The 18,684-nt window shown below is 38.9% G+C and overlaps 1 protein-coding gene across 2 annotated transcripts in view; it reads left to right on the top strand.

Moving 5' to 3' along the window:
• The first annotated feature begins 5,925 nt into the window (after nt 1-5,925).
• The window catches only part of CDK14 (cyclin dependent kinase 14), a 547,463-nt gene continuing 534,704 nt past the window's right edge, over nt 5,926-18,684 (top strand). Inside the window, exons 1-2 of one of the 2 annotated variants that reach the window (XM_019716536.3) lie at nt 5,926-6,602; nt 13,627-13,658. In XM_019716536.3, the coding sequence (XP_019572095.1) occupies nt 6,512-6,602; nt 13,627-13,658 (123 nt within the window). In that variant the 5' untranslated portion in view covers nt 5,926-6,511. The remainder of the gene's footprint in view (nt 6,603-13,626; nt 13,659-18,684) is intronic. The other variant, XM_074340704.2, reaches the window with a different exon arrangement.

Below are 18,684 nucleotides of genomic sequence, written 5' to 3'. Positions count from 1 at the left end.
ATACATTTGATAAATAAACAAATGAAGACAGTGAAATGCTTATGATAAGAAAACAGAGATAGCAATGGAGAATGATACTCTCAATCCCTTTCTGTTCAACTATATTGGCTTATCCTTCTTTTCTTGGTTTCTTGTAATTAGAAGAAATCAAATATACTTGATTAGGAAAATGAGATAACAATCCCTTAAATTCGTAGGTGGATAGGATCAGGAAATTGTCTATCGCTAATTTACTGATGAGGAAGCAGAGGATTGGTGATGCTACATAGGTCATGAAAGAAGGTTGTAGAACTGAGATATTTCTAGAACTGAGAATTAATATCTTCTGGCTTCTAGTCTTTTTTTTTTTTACTATTTGAAACACATCAAGGATGTTATCTTTCCAACAACCTTAGTTTCTTTTATGCTCCATGGGTATTTCTATGTAGTCCTCTATATCTGACTTTCATCAAATAACTACCATCACATTGCTATTTAAGGCAGTAAATCAGCAATTCTTACTTGGAAGGTTGTCCAAGAATTATCCTGGAAGCTTCTTCAATCTATATGTGCCTCTTCCTGCCCCTCTAGTTCCTGCCTAGGATGTTCTATAGTGGTCCTTTGACAATGTTCCCCAAGTGCTATAGACTGAATATTTGTGTCTCCCCCCCGAAATTCATACATTGAAATCTAATCCCCATTGTGATAGTATTTGGAGGGTCTTTGGGAGATGATTAGGTTATGAGGGGGAAGTGCTCAGGAATGGGACTAGTGCCCTCATAAAAGAGGTCCCAGGGAGCTCCCTCACCCCTTCTGCACTTGGTGAGAAGTTGACAATCCACAATCCAGAAGAGGATTCTTACCAGAACTCAACTATCCTGGTACTCTGATCTTGAACTTCCAGCTTCCAGAAGTGTGAGAAATTTCTTTTTATAAGCCACTCAGTCTATGGTATTGTTATAGCTGCCCAAACAGACTAAAACACCAAGTAATTTTGATATGACTCATCCTCATAAGTGAGGACCGTTAGATTAAGTGCTAGTTATGACCATAACTAGTATTTTATTAATCCATTAATAGGATATTTTATTAATCCATTACTGATGTAATACAAAGGTTCAACAAGTGATAGTTTTAGAATGTTTAGTTCCAATTAGAATAGAAAGAAGCTTCTTTTCAGTCATTTGTGCATTTTCAATACCACACTTTTAATTTCTTCCCATAATGTAGGTAAAAGCAAAATACAGTGTTGGAATTTAGGCATTTTGATCCATCCATGAAGCTGTTCGAGTGTGGCCAGTTCCTTCGACTCTTACTGCTTCAGAATAGTCCCTATCTATACAGTAAGGACAACCATAATTATATCCAAAGTATGTCAGAAGAAAAAAAATGCCATACATCATGCTACAAAAATGTTTCATAAAAGAAAAGATTTTTATAACCAAAGTATGTCTCAATCTAAAATTGGAACCTGTGTGATGATCTTGGAGATAGTCCCATGGCACCTCTAGGCCCATTTCCTTGTGTAACAGTGTATGTTAGTTAAAAATTGTGGTTGATATTTTCTTATATAAACTTTTATTGTACAAATTATATAACAATGAAAAACAGGAGTAAGATGCCATTGTAATATTTATACACGGTTTAATAGGAAAGTTTACCAGCATTTTAATGCACACTTTGACCCTGGTAGTTTATTTTCTTCAAAACTGTTCTGAGCTAATTTATGCTTAACATCATTTGGATAATTCTCCAACTACTTTGGTCTTCTTCCTACAGTCATTTGCAAGAACATCAATTTACTTAGGTCCAGAGGTGTCTTGAAATATATCATGAAAAAATATTGAATTACCAATAAAACAATCAGACAAAATATAGGTCTTCTTCCTGAACGAGCCTGGAGGTTTGTGTCAGCAAGGAGTGATTTCTGTAAATGTGAAAAGGATTGAATTAGGAGTGGGTAGGCAATGGATGGCCAACAGAAGAGGGAGAAGTGTCAATACAACAGTTTATAATGGTTTCTGCAACTTTCCATTTATTTCCCCTTTTTGATTTTACGAGTAATTTGCTCTTTGTCAAAACAAAACGAAACAAAAAAAAGGAAGGAATGCTTAAGACTGGACATTACCCAACAGTTGGAACATAAAAGTCGGTGACAGTTTTGGATTCCACGTAACAGTTTCATGGGTGAGTCACCAGGAATTTTGTATAAGTCACTTAACCTTGTGCTACTTCAGTTCCTGGATGTGTTCAAACAAGGAGGATAATATTTGATCCTAAAAATAATTAACTAGGGTGACTGTTTCAAGTTCTAAGAGGATATTTAATTATGTAATTTCCACCACTTTACCAACGACACCCAGACTATATGTCTTAATCTTTAACTATCTACGTTTTGGCTAAATTCTAAAATTTTACATTAATACACATGGTTTCTCTCTTTAATTTCACTTTACAGCTCTATTTTCCACTTCCTTGTTTCATGGATTTCTCTTCTCTGATATTTTTTCATACTGTTTCAGGTCAGTAAATCTCTTTCGACGATTGCATATACTTTAGATTCTAATCAAATCCTCTATGTTTCATCTTATTTGGATTAATATTCATTCCCTTAAAATTTACTGCCAGCATATTAGCCTGCTATTTTTCTTATATGGACAAGATCCATTTATAATAAAAGCATAATTTATGTATAACATGAGTGGAAATAATGTATCTTAAATTTCACATAATTTTTATCAGTGGATCTGTCTCTCTTATTTGTGTATTAATTACTCTTCATTAATGTATCTACCTTTTAGTATAGTAGCTAGGAGAGGAGACATTTCACCATTCAACTTAGAATCAGAATTTTGCAGCTATGACTGACCCTCGAGGCCATCTAGTTCAAGCCCTTCATTTTATAGGTAAGGAAGTGTGTAAGTAACTTACTTCTCTAAGGCCACACAGCACTTCGTGGTAGAGTAGGGACTAGAACTCGTGAGTCCTGGATCTCCAGCCACTTTTGCTATCACTCCAGGCCTAATTAATACACATGCATGCTTTAATTGATGAATTTGATTAAGGTCAACCCATGCTGGGTTCAGACCCTAGGTAAGCTTGTCTGTTTGTATTCAGACACTGCACCTTTAAATTGGACCAGCCAAACTGTAACCTTGTGAACCAGAAGTTCAGATGGAGAACTGGCACCGATCCATCCTCCCACTGAAAATACATATGCCACACAGATGCTGGATAGTCATCTTTGTTTCTGAAGATAACACATCACTCCTTAATGGCAGCAATACATTCTGCATTCATTTGACAAACATTTAATTTACATCCACTATGAAACAGGCATTGTATCGTAGGGCGTCTGCTCTCAGGGAACTTACAATCAATAATGAAGGCAAACGTGAAACAAATAACTGAATAAAGAGTTGAAGCCTATGATGTACTGTACATATTTTAAAAACATCTGGTTAAAAATTTTCTTATTTTTTATATTATTTTATGTTAGTTTCAGGCATACAGAATAGTAGTTAGACATTTATATAATTTATGCAGTGATCCCCCCATTAGTCTAGTACCCACCTGGCACTACACATAGTTATAGCAACATTATCAACTATATTCTCTATGCCATACTTTACAACCCCATGAGTATTTTGTAACTACCAATTTGTATTTCTTAATCCGTTTACCTTTTTCACTCTGCTCCCCAACCCCCATTCCCTGACAACCATCTGTTTGTTCTCTGTATCTCTGAGTCTGTTTCTGTTTTGTTTGTTCATTAATTTTGTTCTTTAGATTCCACATATAAGTAAGATCATATGGTATTTTTCTTTCTCTGTCTGATTTATTTCACTTAGTATAATACCCTATAGGTCCATCCATGTTGTTGCATCTTTTCATGTTATAAAACATGAAAAGATGCATGTTGGGTAAAACATTCAAATTATACTTAAAGGTATAAAGTGCAAAGGAAACATTTTCTCTATTCTGTGTATGCACACTTAACTGTTTTTTTTGCTAGAAACTTTTTAATGCATATAGAAACATAGTATATTTTTCCCACAAATGGGTTAATAGTAAATGTTTTTTTCACTTACCCTAGACGTATTTATACATGAGTATATATTGATCTATCTCATTAAAAATATTTATCTACTATTCCTTTGTATGCATATACTATAACTTATTCAAGCGGATTGATCTTTTAAAAAGTCAGAAATACTAACTACTGGGGACATAAAACAGAGATTACGCATGTACACACATATGAAACAGCCATTGTCAGAGTGACTAACATGACAGCCACAGACATATACCGTGTTTCCCCGAAAATAAGACCTAGCCGGACAATCAGCTCTAATGTGTCTTTTGGAGCAAAAATTAATGTAGGACCCAGTCTTATTTTACTAAAATACAAGACCGGGTCTTATATAATATAATATAATATAATGTAATATAATATAATACAATACACAATACTGGGTCTTATATTAATTTATGCTCCAAAAGATGCATTAGAGCTAATTGTCCAGCTAGGTCTTAATTTCAGGGAAACACGGTAGTAGTCAGAGTTTATAAAATTAGTATCTACTTGTTCATTTTTGTTGACGGGTAGATAGAACCCATCAGTATTTTGATTGGTAGCTTTTGTCTTTTCATTCATAGCTGCTGCTAAGTTTCTCCCTAATTAATCTAAGGAAGTGGTAAAAGTGAAACATTTTTTCTGTCTGAGGTCACACTTGGTGCTATCTGTAATATCTATGTTTGGTGACCAGTACCCAACATCCTTGCATTTGAACTCATACTGACTTTCCTGACGAATTCCCCACCCTCTTGTGCTCCCCACTTGGCTTGACTTCCTGTCTTTTATCAGCTGCAATCTATCAAGACCCTATAATGTGCTCAGTGGGGAGCAGAACCAATCAAAGTGTTCTACCTCACAATTTAAGGAAGGCAGGGGGCTAGTTTTTGTTTTAAGATAAAAATCTATTAACAAAACACAGACTCCCCAAAACTTCCTTTAAACCAAACAGCATTGTCACACGCTCACAAGCTCTTATTACACAGCCAGATGACTCAAGATTACTACATTTCCATTCAAAAGGAGTTTGCTGGCCCCATACCAACACATTCAGGCCCTCCCCATCTTCCTCCTCTCTCCCCTGGGAGACTGACATTTGGAGCACTCATTTTAGTAGAACGAAGATGATGATGTGTGTTTGCCGCCTGAACTGTTTGTTCTGGGATTTTATAAAGCATCCCTACTTTCCCGTTTGTAATGTTCATTTTTTGAGGTGGGGAAGAGAAGGTCAGAATTTTTTTGGCCTCTAAGTCTTCCAATTTAGGAATGTAGTCTAAACATGAGAAATATACTAAAGAGTTCTGTTTGTTATTTGCTATTTATTCATAACATAAATCAGCCACATCTACATTCCGTCTGTCGCTCAGTGTGACATGGGGACGAAGGAAACAGAGCACTAGCGTTGTCATGGGGTACTACAGTTGCAGCTTCTGCTTTTGCTCTCGACTCGCCTAAAACCTTTCCCTTTGCATCTTTCACTTCACAGCTTCCTTGGCAAAATTGAAACAAACAAACAAACAAACAAACAGCCAGCGTTAAACCTGAGTGACCCCTTGAGGCCTTTCCAATCCCCCCACCTGGAGACAGCCGTGGCGCCCACCCTCCTTACCCCCAACTCCGCAGTCTTTTCACACGCATTCGTGGCAGGGAGAAAAACCACTCAGATGAGCGATCTAGACTCAGCCCCTTTCCTTTCGGTGGCCTCTCCACCGCCCGAAACCGGGTCTCCAGTCGCGGCCCGCTCCCAGCGCTGTGGGTTCTCGGCCTCCGCGGGCCCGGGTCCCCGAGCGCGCGGGCGGGGCGGCAGGGCGGAGGGAGGAGCGCGGGGGCGGCCGGAAGGGGGCGCCGCGGGGACGCCAGCGGGGCGGAGAGGCCCGCAGAGGACGCGGGCTCCGAGTGGGGAGCCGAGGTCGCGCCGGGGTCCCGCGCCCGGGGGCCATCGCCAAGGGGGCAGCTGGGTGGCGGCGGCGGCGGCGGCGGGGGTTCCGCGCAGAGGCTTTTTCTCCCGACCGCCCAAAACTCGCCGCTGAGAACTTCTCCCCGCCCGCGCCTCGCGCCCACGGCGACCCCCGGCTCCCGCACCTTGTCCCCGGCCCGCCTCCGCCCCGCCTCCAGCCGCGCCGCCCCCACTGCCGGCTGCGCAGCTCTCGGTTACAAAGGAGGGAAAATGAGCCGGGCGGCGGCGGTGCGGCGCGGAGCCAGGCCGGCGGCGGCGATCGCGGCCGCCCCCGGCACCACCTAGAACGCCCCCGCCCGCCCAGCCTCGGCCCAGGCCTGAGCTGAGCCCGCCGCCCGTCGCTCGCCGCTCGCCTCCCAAGCCCTGCGCGTCGCCTCCCGGCCCGACGAGGAGAAGGAGGGGGCGGAGGCGCCGCCTTCCCCGCGCCGCGCGCTCCCGCTGTTGTCTGCGCTCCGCTCTGGACCAGTTTGGGGAAGTTGCCGCGGCTCTGTGTCGCCCAGATGTGCGACCTCATTGAGCCGCAGCCGGCCGAGAAGATCGGCAAGATGAAGAAGTTGCGCAGAACTTTGTCGGAGAGTTTCAGCCGCATTGGTGAGTGGCGCGCTGCCCGGGGGCACCTGGCACGGCTCCCCCCACGCCCGCTGCTTCGGCACCGCGCTGCTGGCACTAGCAATGCAGCGGCGACCCGGGGCTCGCGCGGGGTGCGCTGAGCTGCGCGCGGAGGGTGGAGGGAACAGTGCCCGGGACCTGGGGAAGGGTGACGACGGAAAGGAGAAACGCCCCTTTCTTTCAGGATGTGGGGTTTGACTTGTGGATGGTCTTAAGCCTGCGATTTGAGCTTCCCGTCCTCGGCACTAGCGCTCGGGCTTTCGCGCCCGCGGGGACACGGGAGAGGGGACGCCCCGGCTCCCGCCGCACACGGGCTGTGCGGCCGCGTGGGTCACTTGTTATTTGTTTGGGCGCATGCTTTGGTGTTGGGTGTTCAGTCAATAATTTAACTTTGGAAATTGGTGAAATTTTGAGTCGTGCCTTGGTTTTGTTTAACACATGCAACCTAAAGAGAAGTGGGGCAGATACCTTGGGACCTTACGTTCGGTACTTTGGGTGTTCAGTCCAGAGGTCTCTGAATTTTTCCATTGCTGCAGAGAAATGCGCGCTGTGAACTTGTCTGAACATTTAGGAAGAAGTCTTCCGAACTTCTTCGGTTTACTAGCGCTCGGGACTGTTGTCTTTAAACCAACCAGCCAACTGACGAACGAATAAAAACGGACCAAGAAATGTCTAGGACATTTAAGAATAAACCCAAGTCACAGACTATATAACAAGGTGACAACAGTATCACGTGGAATGAATGCGTTTGTTAGATTTCTCGGATTGGCAGGTGATAACCATCTTTAATCTTAAGACAGTGGCTGCTTCCTCTGTCATAACTTTCATTTACACAGGTAGCTGCTTTCAGCAAGACAATCCTGCAAGTACTAAAAATAACCTCAGTTCCTAAGAAGCCTTCTAGCCTTTGTTTAACTTGTCATCCACGTTAATGAAGGTGTTAATGGAAATTAAGCATAAGGTGCTTCATTCCTTCCAATACAACCCTGAACTGCATATGAGTATTGTAGTCATCCTTCCATCCATTCATTCAAAAAAGCATTATATAAGTGCAGAAAATATGCCAACTTTCTTGACGTCAGAGAAAACATGGGTCAAAATTTAGATTAGTTTTCTTTATTGTCTTTTGACTGAAAATTTTCTTTGGGGATAGATACAAAATCTTTAACAAGATGACTGTAAAGTCATGGTGTGAAACCAATATGTAGTCCTGGTTTTATATATTACATGTATGGGGTATTGCAGTTTTACTCTTAGGGGTTAGAATATGAACATTCAAATGAACTTGGAAGCCAAGAAAAGAGAGAGGGAGGGAGGGAGGGAGGCATGGGGGGGGGGGAGAGAGAGAGAGAGAGAGAGAGAGAGAGAGAGAGAGAGAGAGAGAGAGAGGTAGAGGTAGAGGTGTTGAGTAGGTGTTCATTATTAAGGAGGATGTTTCAGCCCCCAACCCAAACTGTCACAGAGGTGGTTCTGGAGTCCATTAAGCCTTGTTCTAAAACACATTAACTGTATATTTACTAATGCTAATGACTCTGTTGGAGCCCTTCCAGTTTTGTGTTAAATAATTCATTGCAATAGAATCTCAGTAAGAAACCATGGATATTGATGTAAAAAATCCTCATGTTTTAATCATTTTAAGGTTTTGATCAATAATCAGTAAAATTTGGATTAACTACAAACTTTGGCAAATGGGGTATTATAGTTAATTGGATTTTTCTAGCTTACTGAGATTTAGTGATATGAAATTCCTTTTGATTCCCACTCTTGTTAAAATGTCTTCTAAGATCTAGTAGATTTTACTTCCTCCCTTTCAGGAACAGTACACTGTGGTAAACATAACTGATTATTTCTTGTATTGATGGAGCCTCATGATTCTGAATAGGAAATCTCATTCTGGAATCCTGTAAAAGGAGATAAAGAGATTTGAAGTGATTATGATTGAATACCAGGCCCAAGACATTTATTAGAAGTAGCATTACAGAAAAATCAATCTTTGTGATCTATATAGTTTCTTGATGTTTTATTTGCAAAATCAAAAAGCAGTGAAATCAGTCTGATTATTTTAGGATTTTTCAGGTGCTGGAAGCTGTTGAATTGAGGCTTTAGTATGGGATTATGTAGTGCATAGATTAAAGGTGTTGTGGGCTGTGTCAGATGGACTGGGGATTTCTGGTGTTGCCACTTGTAGCTGAGTGACCTTGGACAGGTCCCTCAACTTCTGAGCTTCAATTTTTCATGTACAGCTCAGTTTTGTTATTGGCATTAATGAAGTAATATGTATGATGTCCTGTGTGGTATGTAATAAAGACTCAGCAGATGTTATGTTATCATAATATGTTATCATTTTTACTGATTGTATCAGACTGACATAATTGATCTTTTAGGTGGAAAGGATAATATGTTATTATTTTCAGTGATTGTATCAGACTGACATAATTGATCTAGGTGGAAAGCAAGAGCAGTAAGGGAAGAAGTGGCCACTGACTTTACAATATAGCTAATCTGAAAACAGGATAGGTTTTGGAGTTGGGCTGGTCTAGGTTTGAACCCCATTTTCTCTGCTTGCTGTGTGCCTTGGGAAACTAGCAGAATTTCCCTAAATCCCAGAGTTCCCGTTTGTGAATTTTCTTAAGGTTGTTTTGAAGATTAAATCAGATAAAATACATAAAATATCTAGTGGAGTATCTGTCACATGGGAGAAATTGTTACAGGAGGCTGTTATTATTCCTTCCAATTTCTCCGTTTATCCCCTATCTTCCTCCTTTCTTCATTGGTACTTCATGAGGAGATCAAAGAATAAATTGTTTATTCCTGTTGAATAATCCAACATCTCAACATATTCATTCCCGTTAACCGATCCATGATGGCTTTTGAAATCAACATACTGAGTTTATTTTGCTTTTTCAGTGTGATTCAAAAGTGTAGCTTGTTATACAATAAAATATACAATATCATTGTCTAGCCATAGAAAGTAGTAATCATTCATCTACAGAAAATGAAGACAATTTTTGGAAGTATGTGATATCCAACCAATGTTTATTATTAATAATAATTCTGACTATATAAAAGTGGCAATGCTAATGTTTAATTTATTCATGCATGAAAGATCACACCAGCTTTGTCATTGCCCACCTCAAATACAGCTGATCTGAGATTACTGTATTATAAAGGGTTTAATAAAACACATTGACTTTCAAGCCACAGCACTCTAATTTATGACATCTGCCAGGGAGTGACTATTATACAGCTATGGTTCTTTTATAAGATGGGTGTAATTGAATTTCAAAGTCATCCATTGATTTCAGTAGTATTTATGGTTTTCTGCCAGATAGTGTCAGTACCTTCACTTATTTAGGAATTACTATAGTTGTCTCACATGTTTTTTTGTTTTTTTTTTTTAATTTAGGTTAGCATAAACAAAGACAAATGGGAACTTCATTGTTAAAAACGTTTGTATTAAAGTCCATTTCCTTTTTTGTTGTTTCTTTTTTTTGTTTTTGAATGTAGACTAGCAGGAGAAAGGCTTTCTGTAATATCCGGTTTAAGATTAAGGTCAAAGTGACGTTTCTTCATACTCATGTGAATGCATTTCTTCACATTTATTTGGATTATCTCCAAAAGGAAGTTTATACTCTGTGACATTTGAGATGAAATCCATGTATACCATTTCTTTAAAAGAGTTAGTGAGAGAACTGAATAAAAGGAAGAGGCTGTGGTTACACTGAATTTTGGAGTTTGTTGTTACATTGTACTGTAAGTGTGTAATTCTAGAGTCCAGTTGTCATTTGATAAGTCCATTCTGTCAGAAAAGAGAAATGTAAGGTTAAAGGTTCAGACAAAATTTTAGCTTGTACTGTGTCCTCTCCCGGTGTCGTTTCAAAAAATTTTAATTTGAAAACTATGAAATGGAATTTAAATCGATGATCCTTTAATAAGAGAATATAGTATATGGTTTTCGTATGCCAAAAGTTTAGTATGTCTCAAAACGTAAGGTGCTGTCCTTTTGCCATTGAGGTATAACTCAGGAATTCAACAAATAATTATTGAGTGCTGCCTCTGTTCTAGATATTGTGCTGGCATTCAGATCCAGAGACCGCTGTTACGGGTCTTTGTCCTCAGGGGCTTTAAGAGAAGACAGGCCAGTGAATGGGCATTGACAATATGTATAGAGTGACAAATTCTACCATGAAGATTAGCATAATTTGCTATCAGAGAACATAGGAGAGACACCACTTTAGCCTTGGTGAGATTGTGGAAAGCTTTCTAGAGGAAGCAATGTCTGTGCAGAGGACTGAATAGAATATCTGAGTATCTTAAATGGTTTAATGCATACCCCTTTGTTAACCCAGAAACATGTAATACCGTGTTTCCCCGAAAATAAGACCTAACCGGACAATCAACTCTACTGCGTCTTTTGGAGCAAAAACTAATGTAAGACCCAGTCTTATTTTACTATTATATAAAACCCAGTCTTATCTAATATAAGGCTGGGTCTTATATTAATTTTTACTCCAAAAGACGCATTAGAGCTGATTGTCTGACTAGGTCTTATTTTCGGGGAAACAGGGTAGGCTTGTTATTCCATGATATCCTCAAATTGTTGGTTTGTATTTACATGAATGATTAATGACAATCAGGGAATGTAATCAATAATGAGATGTTGTGTGCTTGTTTAGGTCAGAGTTTATTCATCAGTGACCTGATAAATATTTGGCGATGACACCTATGATTGGCCTTCATTGTTATTATTAACTCTGTTTAGGGCAAGGATTCAATATGTAGAAGAAACTGGAAGGTGTTAGCAATGAAGGGCTTAAATGAAGTGATAAACTAATTGGTCTTAAAATGTTCTCCGTTATATCCTGGCCTTGAGAATCTGCCCTCCTGCTCCTTATATTTTAAATAAAACACTGCAATTCCCTCCTCTAATTCTTCCTTTTCTTTCTACCTACAGACCTCACCCCTTTATCCAGAATGTTGGGGAAATTGGTAGGGGGCAAAAAGGAAATAATTAGTCCAGTCTGGATGTTGAGGACATTCTAGTTTTCTGCTTTCTTCATCTTTTAACTTGAGGGTCTTCATTCCTTATTTGCAATTCTCTAAGTGATAGTATCAGCTGGAGTTCTTACTGGATGCTTTGCTTAGGAAGAAACGTGGCTGAATTTCCAGAACTTTTATCATGTCCAAAGTAAATATATTTAAAAGTGTGCTGTGAATTATAAGCTTGCCGCAGTTTGCATCTTCCATGGCAGCCCAATAATGTGTTTTCAATTAATTTTTGTTAAATGTGCTAGGTATGAGGCTGTACAGTAATTGACTTTGTGTTTGAAATCAATGAGCTAACCATTTCTTATTCCAAAAAATTGTTTTTTTTTAGATGGACCAACTTGTCAATATTTACATATGTCATGAATATTTTATAACAGAATCACTAGTCAAGTATGTTAATTAAAGAATGTGCCATGGGTTGAGGGAGTGAGGGGTTTAATCTAGTAATATTGTTGACTGGTATTTAAAGAAAGCATCCTAGAGTAGAAGTTTCACATTCTAAGTTAAAATGTAACCATTAAGAACTAACCCTAACCATTAAGAACATCTAGGATCTTATATCTGTCTATCAAAATAGGTTATTTTAAGTTTAATGTAAGTTTAGTCAAATGCATAATAAAATATGTGTAATTGAATGTGAGATAAGCCATTTGAGACAGGGACTAAGGACTGTTTTTCAATTTTCCATTCAGAAGAAATTGTTCTCTAATAAAGGAAATAGAGAAATCTCTTACAGATCAGTTTCTTAGGCAAATGGAAAAGATTAAGAATTAAACTTTCAGAAGTATTTTATCTCCCTCAACCTGCCCTCGTCCCCCTTAACTCACGACCACAACCCCATACTTCTTGATGTTTTAAAAAGACAAAGTTATAGTATGAAACAGAAAAAAATAACTTTTTCTAGATTGCTGACTATATAATGTAAACTTTGATATGATAACTTCAGTTTAGGCACATGGCTTCTCTCAGAATAATTTGCTTTCCATTGCTTTTGTCAGAACATAGCTTTCCAAGTAGGAGCTACCCAAGTGCTTGTATCTGGAATAGAACTATCAGGTATAGACCAGTAAACACCTGTGCAGAATTCCACTCATTTGAAACATTTCTACAACTAGTGGTTGCAGCTAAATTAGCTACTTTGTACATTTACCTTAATATGAAACATTCTAAGTAATTGTGGGATTTAAGGAACTTGGTGTTTGCCAACCATGTATGAAATATTTCTCATTCTCTTTAGAGTAATAAAATTCTAGTTCTGACGCCATGTATATTTAAAATAAATTTCAAGTATTCGCTAGTTACTATAAAATATTCTGAATGTATTCTTTCCTTTGGTGATACTTTGTTATAAAATTTATTATGTTGAAATATTTGAATTATGTCTCTGTACCGCCTATTTTACATGCTTGGTCTTTAAGTTAAGTATAAAAGTTAAGTATAAAAGTTTAAGTTAAGTATACTTAAACTTTTCTCAGCAGGAAAATCTCATTCAGGGCTCTGTGTAGAGTGAGTGTCATCTTAACAATTGGTTTGGGAGGTCCATACACCATGCATAATGATATATGCTCAAAACCCAGAAGTTTAAGGGGAAATTTCGTTAAGATTACTTTTTGATTCTTTCATCCTTTCATTAAAACATTTTCCTACTAAAAAAGAGATAAGGGAAAGATATGCATACTTCTTTTCCATACTTGGGAGGACAGTAGCATTTACATATTTATGAGAGTGTTTCACAAAGATGCATGCTGTGCAATTCTCTCTCTTATTTGCAGTTTTCCTGTTTGTATCATAACATTGTTATTCAGGTTGGGGTACAGTTTTACTTTCTGAAATGAAAACACCATACTGCTTTGGTTTTGGCTTTTTTTTTTGTTTTTTTCTGCTTTCTAGATCTTAGATATTTTGTCTCTTTGTGATGTTTCACAATAACTGTTTCCTTTCCCTTTTTATTTTATAGCTTTGAAGAAAGATGACACCACCTTTGATGAGGTAGGTTAAATTTCTTTATCTAATGTTAGATGTATTTAATTACTGCCAGGTAAAGTCAATAGGTGCCAACTTTGCACTTAGAAACAGAAAAAAGAATGCCTTAAAAAAAAGAAGTGACATCTCTTTAGTTACAATATATTGTCTTCCAATTTAAAATAATCATTCAAATGAATTTTGGTAGCAATCAACATAAATATGTCTTTTTAAATTGACAAAAGACACCACAGGCTTTTGTGTTGTTGCCCTCTTGATGGTGGCAGTGCTGGCCCAACCCAACGTGATGGGGGTGCTCAGGGCAGTTCTGGAACTGTTGGTAAGTTGGGCATCACGGCTTCCTTGCAGCCCCTCTCTGAATCAGGTCGTGATGCGATGTTGACGCCACATATTGTCTGTCAGACTCCCAAAGGAGGAGCTGACTTTTCCCGTTCTAGTTTTCCTATTCTTTGTGTATCAGACAGATCTGTCTTTATCTATTTGTTACAAAGTAGCAAAAAAGCCTGTTCAAGTAAGGCAGAGGGGTTATATGTAATTAATAGCATTCTGAATGTGATATTTCAATTGAACTCTTTCCAGAGTTTTCTGGTGCATCAGTAGGAATCACCAGAGAAATAATATGTTTACGAAATGTTCTCAAGAGTGCTGTAGAGTGGCGCTTCACTGTCGCCATCCAAAGCCACAGTAATTGGTCTGTGTTGTAAACTGGGCCACGTGTATATGTGCACCGCATGTTTATACTATGTGAATAGATGTATCTGTACTAGGTGCTTATCCTGCAACCTAATGAAAGCATAGATTAGTTCGGTGTGGTTGTTTGATTTAACAGATTCCATGAAATATGCTACCTGTTCTCCCTCTGCTGTAGTGCTTCAGAGAGGAAAGGACATTTGTGCTCATGAAAAGTCCCCTTGGCTATGTGGCTCGCTGTGCTGCCTGCAGGGCAGGACCACTCAGGGAGAACCTGCTCCAGACCAGGATTTCTGGATGAGGCCAGCATCATTTGCCTCTCACGGTCTGCTACTTCGTCTGCTGCACCTGCTCTTTTTTTTTTTTTTTTTCCGGGCTCAGTTCTGCAAAGCTGTGTGTCCCTGGACTCCAAAGCCACTTCCCCTGCCAGCTTTCCTGAAACATCCTATAAAACTTAGCTATTGTAGACCTGAAGCAATAGAGAAATCTTCCCTTCCCCATGTGTAGTAGTAATAATGATGTTCTCTTCTAAACCTGTGTCTGGAATTACGGCAGTGGTACTGAGATGTTTTTAGGAGAGTATTTTCTTTCTTCTCAGAAGAAATCAATGGCGGAATATTGAGCACCTTTTTTCTCTTCATTAAGAAAAGTCTCCCCCTAATTAGGGAGGTAATTTAAGGTTACATAAAAAAGAAAAATAAGGAAAAGGAGGAAGAAAAAATCTCCCAAATTCTGTTATCCATCGGCAACCACTGTTGAAAGGTCTTTTTGTTTTTTTCCTCATGTTAAAAAACAAAAAATACCACAGCCCATATATATACTTTTTAAATTTTCACCTATGCATATGTCCCCGTGCTTTTATATTAGACTCCTAATCACCATTAGGAATGTACAAAACCTCTGTTTGGTTTAAATGTCGTTGTTAATGATTGTATTTTATTCTGTCATGTGGCTGTGACATTAGCTTTCAAAAAAATCTGAGTCAGGAGCCTAGATTAAAGTTAAGGATGTACGAGGTCGGACAATTAAGTTGGCGAACTCATCCTAGAAAATGTGCTGAATATCATTATGGTCACCTTCAGAGCACTCCCCTTGGGAAGCTATGCACCAACGCCAGCACCTAGTCCACCCTTCAAAGCAATTTTGGAACTCTTTTTCTGGAATGGCCATCAGAGCTGTCATCGTGTTACCCTTGGTGTCCTGAATGTCATCAATATTTCCTTTATCTTGGGGTAAAGAAAGAAGTCATTGGGGGCCAGATCAGGTGAGTAGGGAGGGTGTTCCAATACAGTGATTTGTTTACTGGCTAAACATTCCCTCACAGACAGTGCTGTGTGAGCTGGTGCATTGTCGTGATGCAAGAGCCATGAATTGTTGGCAAAAAGTTCAGGTTGTCTAACTTTTTCACGCAGCCTTTTCAGCACTTCCAAATAGTCAGCTTGGTTAATTGTTTGTCCAGTTGGTACAAATTCATAACGAATAATCCCTCTGAGATAAAAAAAGGATAGCAACATCAATGCAACAAGTTCACGAATTTAATTGTCCGACCACATATAAATCAAACCTGTAATTATCCATCTTCATTACCCTGAAACCTCTGCGCAAAGTCTACATTTTGTAATTGGGGACAGAATTATCCTTAACTTTTACAAAGTGTTTTCCTTCCTCTGTACCACAGAGATTGGTTAAATACCTCAGATCAACAAATCACACAATCCTACACTTGGAAGAGCCATTGAAATGGTCATGTGTCCCACTTCATCATTTCATAGATGAAGAAACTGAGGTACAGGGAGGCCAGGTAGTTCCCAGGTAATCAGGGGAAGACCCAGGGTCAGGAGCCTGGGAGATAGTAGCTGTCAACTCATGCCTGGGTGTAAACAAACCCTAACTCAATCATCCTCTCAAGAGCAATTGACTGACTCTTTCCAAGCCTTTTATAAAATTATTGTGAGGATTAAATGAATGAAGTATATGAAGGTTCTAGAATAGTGATGCTCATGTAGTAAATGTCTCATGACTGGTTTTATTATTGCCCGTATCTTCATCTTCTCACCGATGCTGCCACCATGACATCCACCCATGTGATTGGGGGGGCTATGAGGAGGTTGGATGGATTTAGTTCAAAATTAAGAATTAGGCCTCTGAGGAGCAGTACTCTCAGATATTCCTCTAAAATACCATATAAGGTTTTGTGAGGTGATTTGCATATTAATAAAAACTGTGAAAGTTGTCTGAAACCTACCGTGTTTTAGATTTCTTGGGAGGAAGACCCAGCTTCTTAATCCCTTGGGTGTCTTGCACATTAACATTCAGTCAATATCTGTTGAATGAGTAAATGCCTGTTGCAGATTAAGGAGAGAGACTGTTTTACTGAGTGTCAGACAACGTGGATTCTCATTTGCCAGTTCCTGGGTATTGGGGCCAGTCATTTCATTTACTCAGGGCTCAGTTTCTCCTTTGTGAAACCAGTCAGCTAGACTATGATCTTCACATGTGTCTGCATCTTTAAATGTAGGATAGAATCTTATATAACAATCAACAAAAAATTACAATTTTCCCAAGCTCAGGAAAGAGCGTCGGATCTGTTATATGTATATAAACAGAATGTCACTGACTTCTTCTAAGGTCATCTTCAGATTATAGTGGTAGAAGTTTTCTTGAACTCGTTTTGTGGTCTTGCTCTTGAAGGTGGGGGAATTCTAGTGTGTTGGAATTCAATGAAGATTTGAATCTTGAAACCTGGGGTCTGGGGCAGCTTCTTAGATAGGTATCAAGGTGAGGCATCTTTCTTCTTACTCAGTATTTATGAGCTGGAGGGCTCCTTATCTCAAGGAGCTGGAATTTAGTTGCTACTCCCTAATTTATGTGGAGGATTTCTCTAGGATGTGTACAAATGTTTGACTTTGAACAGAGGAGAAAAAGAAATATGGACTTATTTGAAAAAGTATATTTATTTATTTGTTCTTAAATAGGCAGAAATACCATGACTGGTAATTTTCATAACCAGCCTGGAATTGTATTCAGGAACTGCGTGCTAACGCTTGTTGTAGAGAGAAATTGAGGCACTTGGGAAGTTAACTATTAAGGGCTTCAGAAATTTACAATGACAGGCAATTTTGTTAGAATAGAGAATTTTGGCAAAGCCATCATATTTGGAGAGAGGATGTTTTAAGGATGAGCATTTTGCCCTTAATTCAATGTGTATCTGGGCCCCTATTCAAATATGAAGCATTTTATGTTCTGTGGGTTTACACTTTTGATGTGGATAGGCTAATGATTTATAAAGGATGTCCCAAGTAAAATTTTATTGGTTTTAGTTTGTGCTTTTGTTGTGTTCCTTACAAAACTTCTTGATCTTTGTAGCCTTAGGGTTTGGCATAGTACATGGACAAAATGAAGGGGCTAAGTAAATAATTGTTGGAGAAACAAATGGTTAAGCCAGATTAAAAGATGAAAGAAGATTGCTCTTTTGTGTCGTAATTTTAAGTGGGTACAGTGATTTTGGTGACATTGTGATGAGAGCTTCTAGTAAGTGTGAACTTTATATCTGTGATACTAGTGCATGCAGAAATTTCCAGATTTCTTTCTCACCTTTTGGTCCCCAGTAAATGTCCAGGGCAGATCCCCTGAGTGGCCCCATTTTTCCTGGGGCAGTGAACAGTAGCTACATGACTCAAGTAAATTTTTGAATCTTATTTTTTGATTTTATGACTTGTTTTAAATAATCATGATGCCTAAAATATAAAAGGTCAGAAATACAGTTAATCTACCCCAATGTAAAATTGCCACATGCAAAACTTTTTGAACTTTGGAAGCAAAGAGTACCAATTAAGTGTAAACATATGCGTTATGGAAAGAGTTGGCAGTGTTTAAAGCCACAGCAATTCATGAATGATTCTTGTGCATAAATTAAAATGGTAAATTGGGTAGTTTTAGTTCTGCTTCCTGCCTCTGTTATTTTAGCTCAGATAAGTTGTCAGCAGCAAGTGCTTGGCTCTTTGGGTAGAAATACAAAAAAAAATTAGCAATTGAAATCAACCTTTGAGATGTGAAGTTTCATTGGTTTATGATATATAATCCAGATGATTAAGCACTTATTTGTTTAAAAAAAAGAGTGATCATTTATGAGTTTTCTGATTATTCTCTGCTCTGCTCATTTGTGTCATGTTTATGAATCAGAAAGGGCTGCCAATACTTATTTTGGCATTTTCCAGCTATTTTGTTTTTTGTACCCTAGGAAAATACGAATAAAGCATATAAAATATCTTCAGATCTTTATATCTGATCTGTAACTTCTTCAAGTACATTCTTAGAGGTTAACTTATACTTCCTCTCTGCT

This window comes from Rhinolophus sinicus, chromosome 4 (genome assembly GCF_057876585.1).
Source record: "Rhinolophus sinicus isolate RSI-liver-muscle chromosome 4, RSI-T2T, whole genome shotgun sequence".
NCBI lineage: Eukaryota > Metazoa > Chordata > Mammalia > Chiroptera > Rhinolophidae > Rhinolophus > Rhinolophus sinicus.
This window is presented reverse-complemented; position numbering and strand designations above follow the sequence as displayed.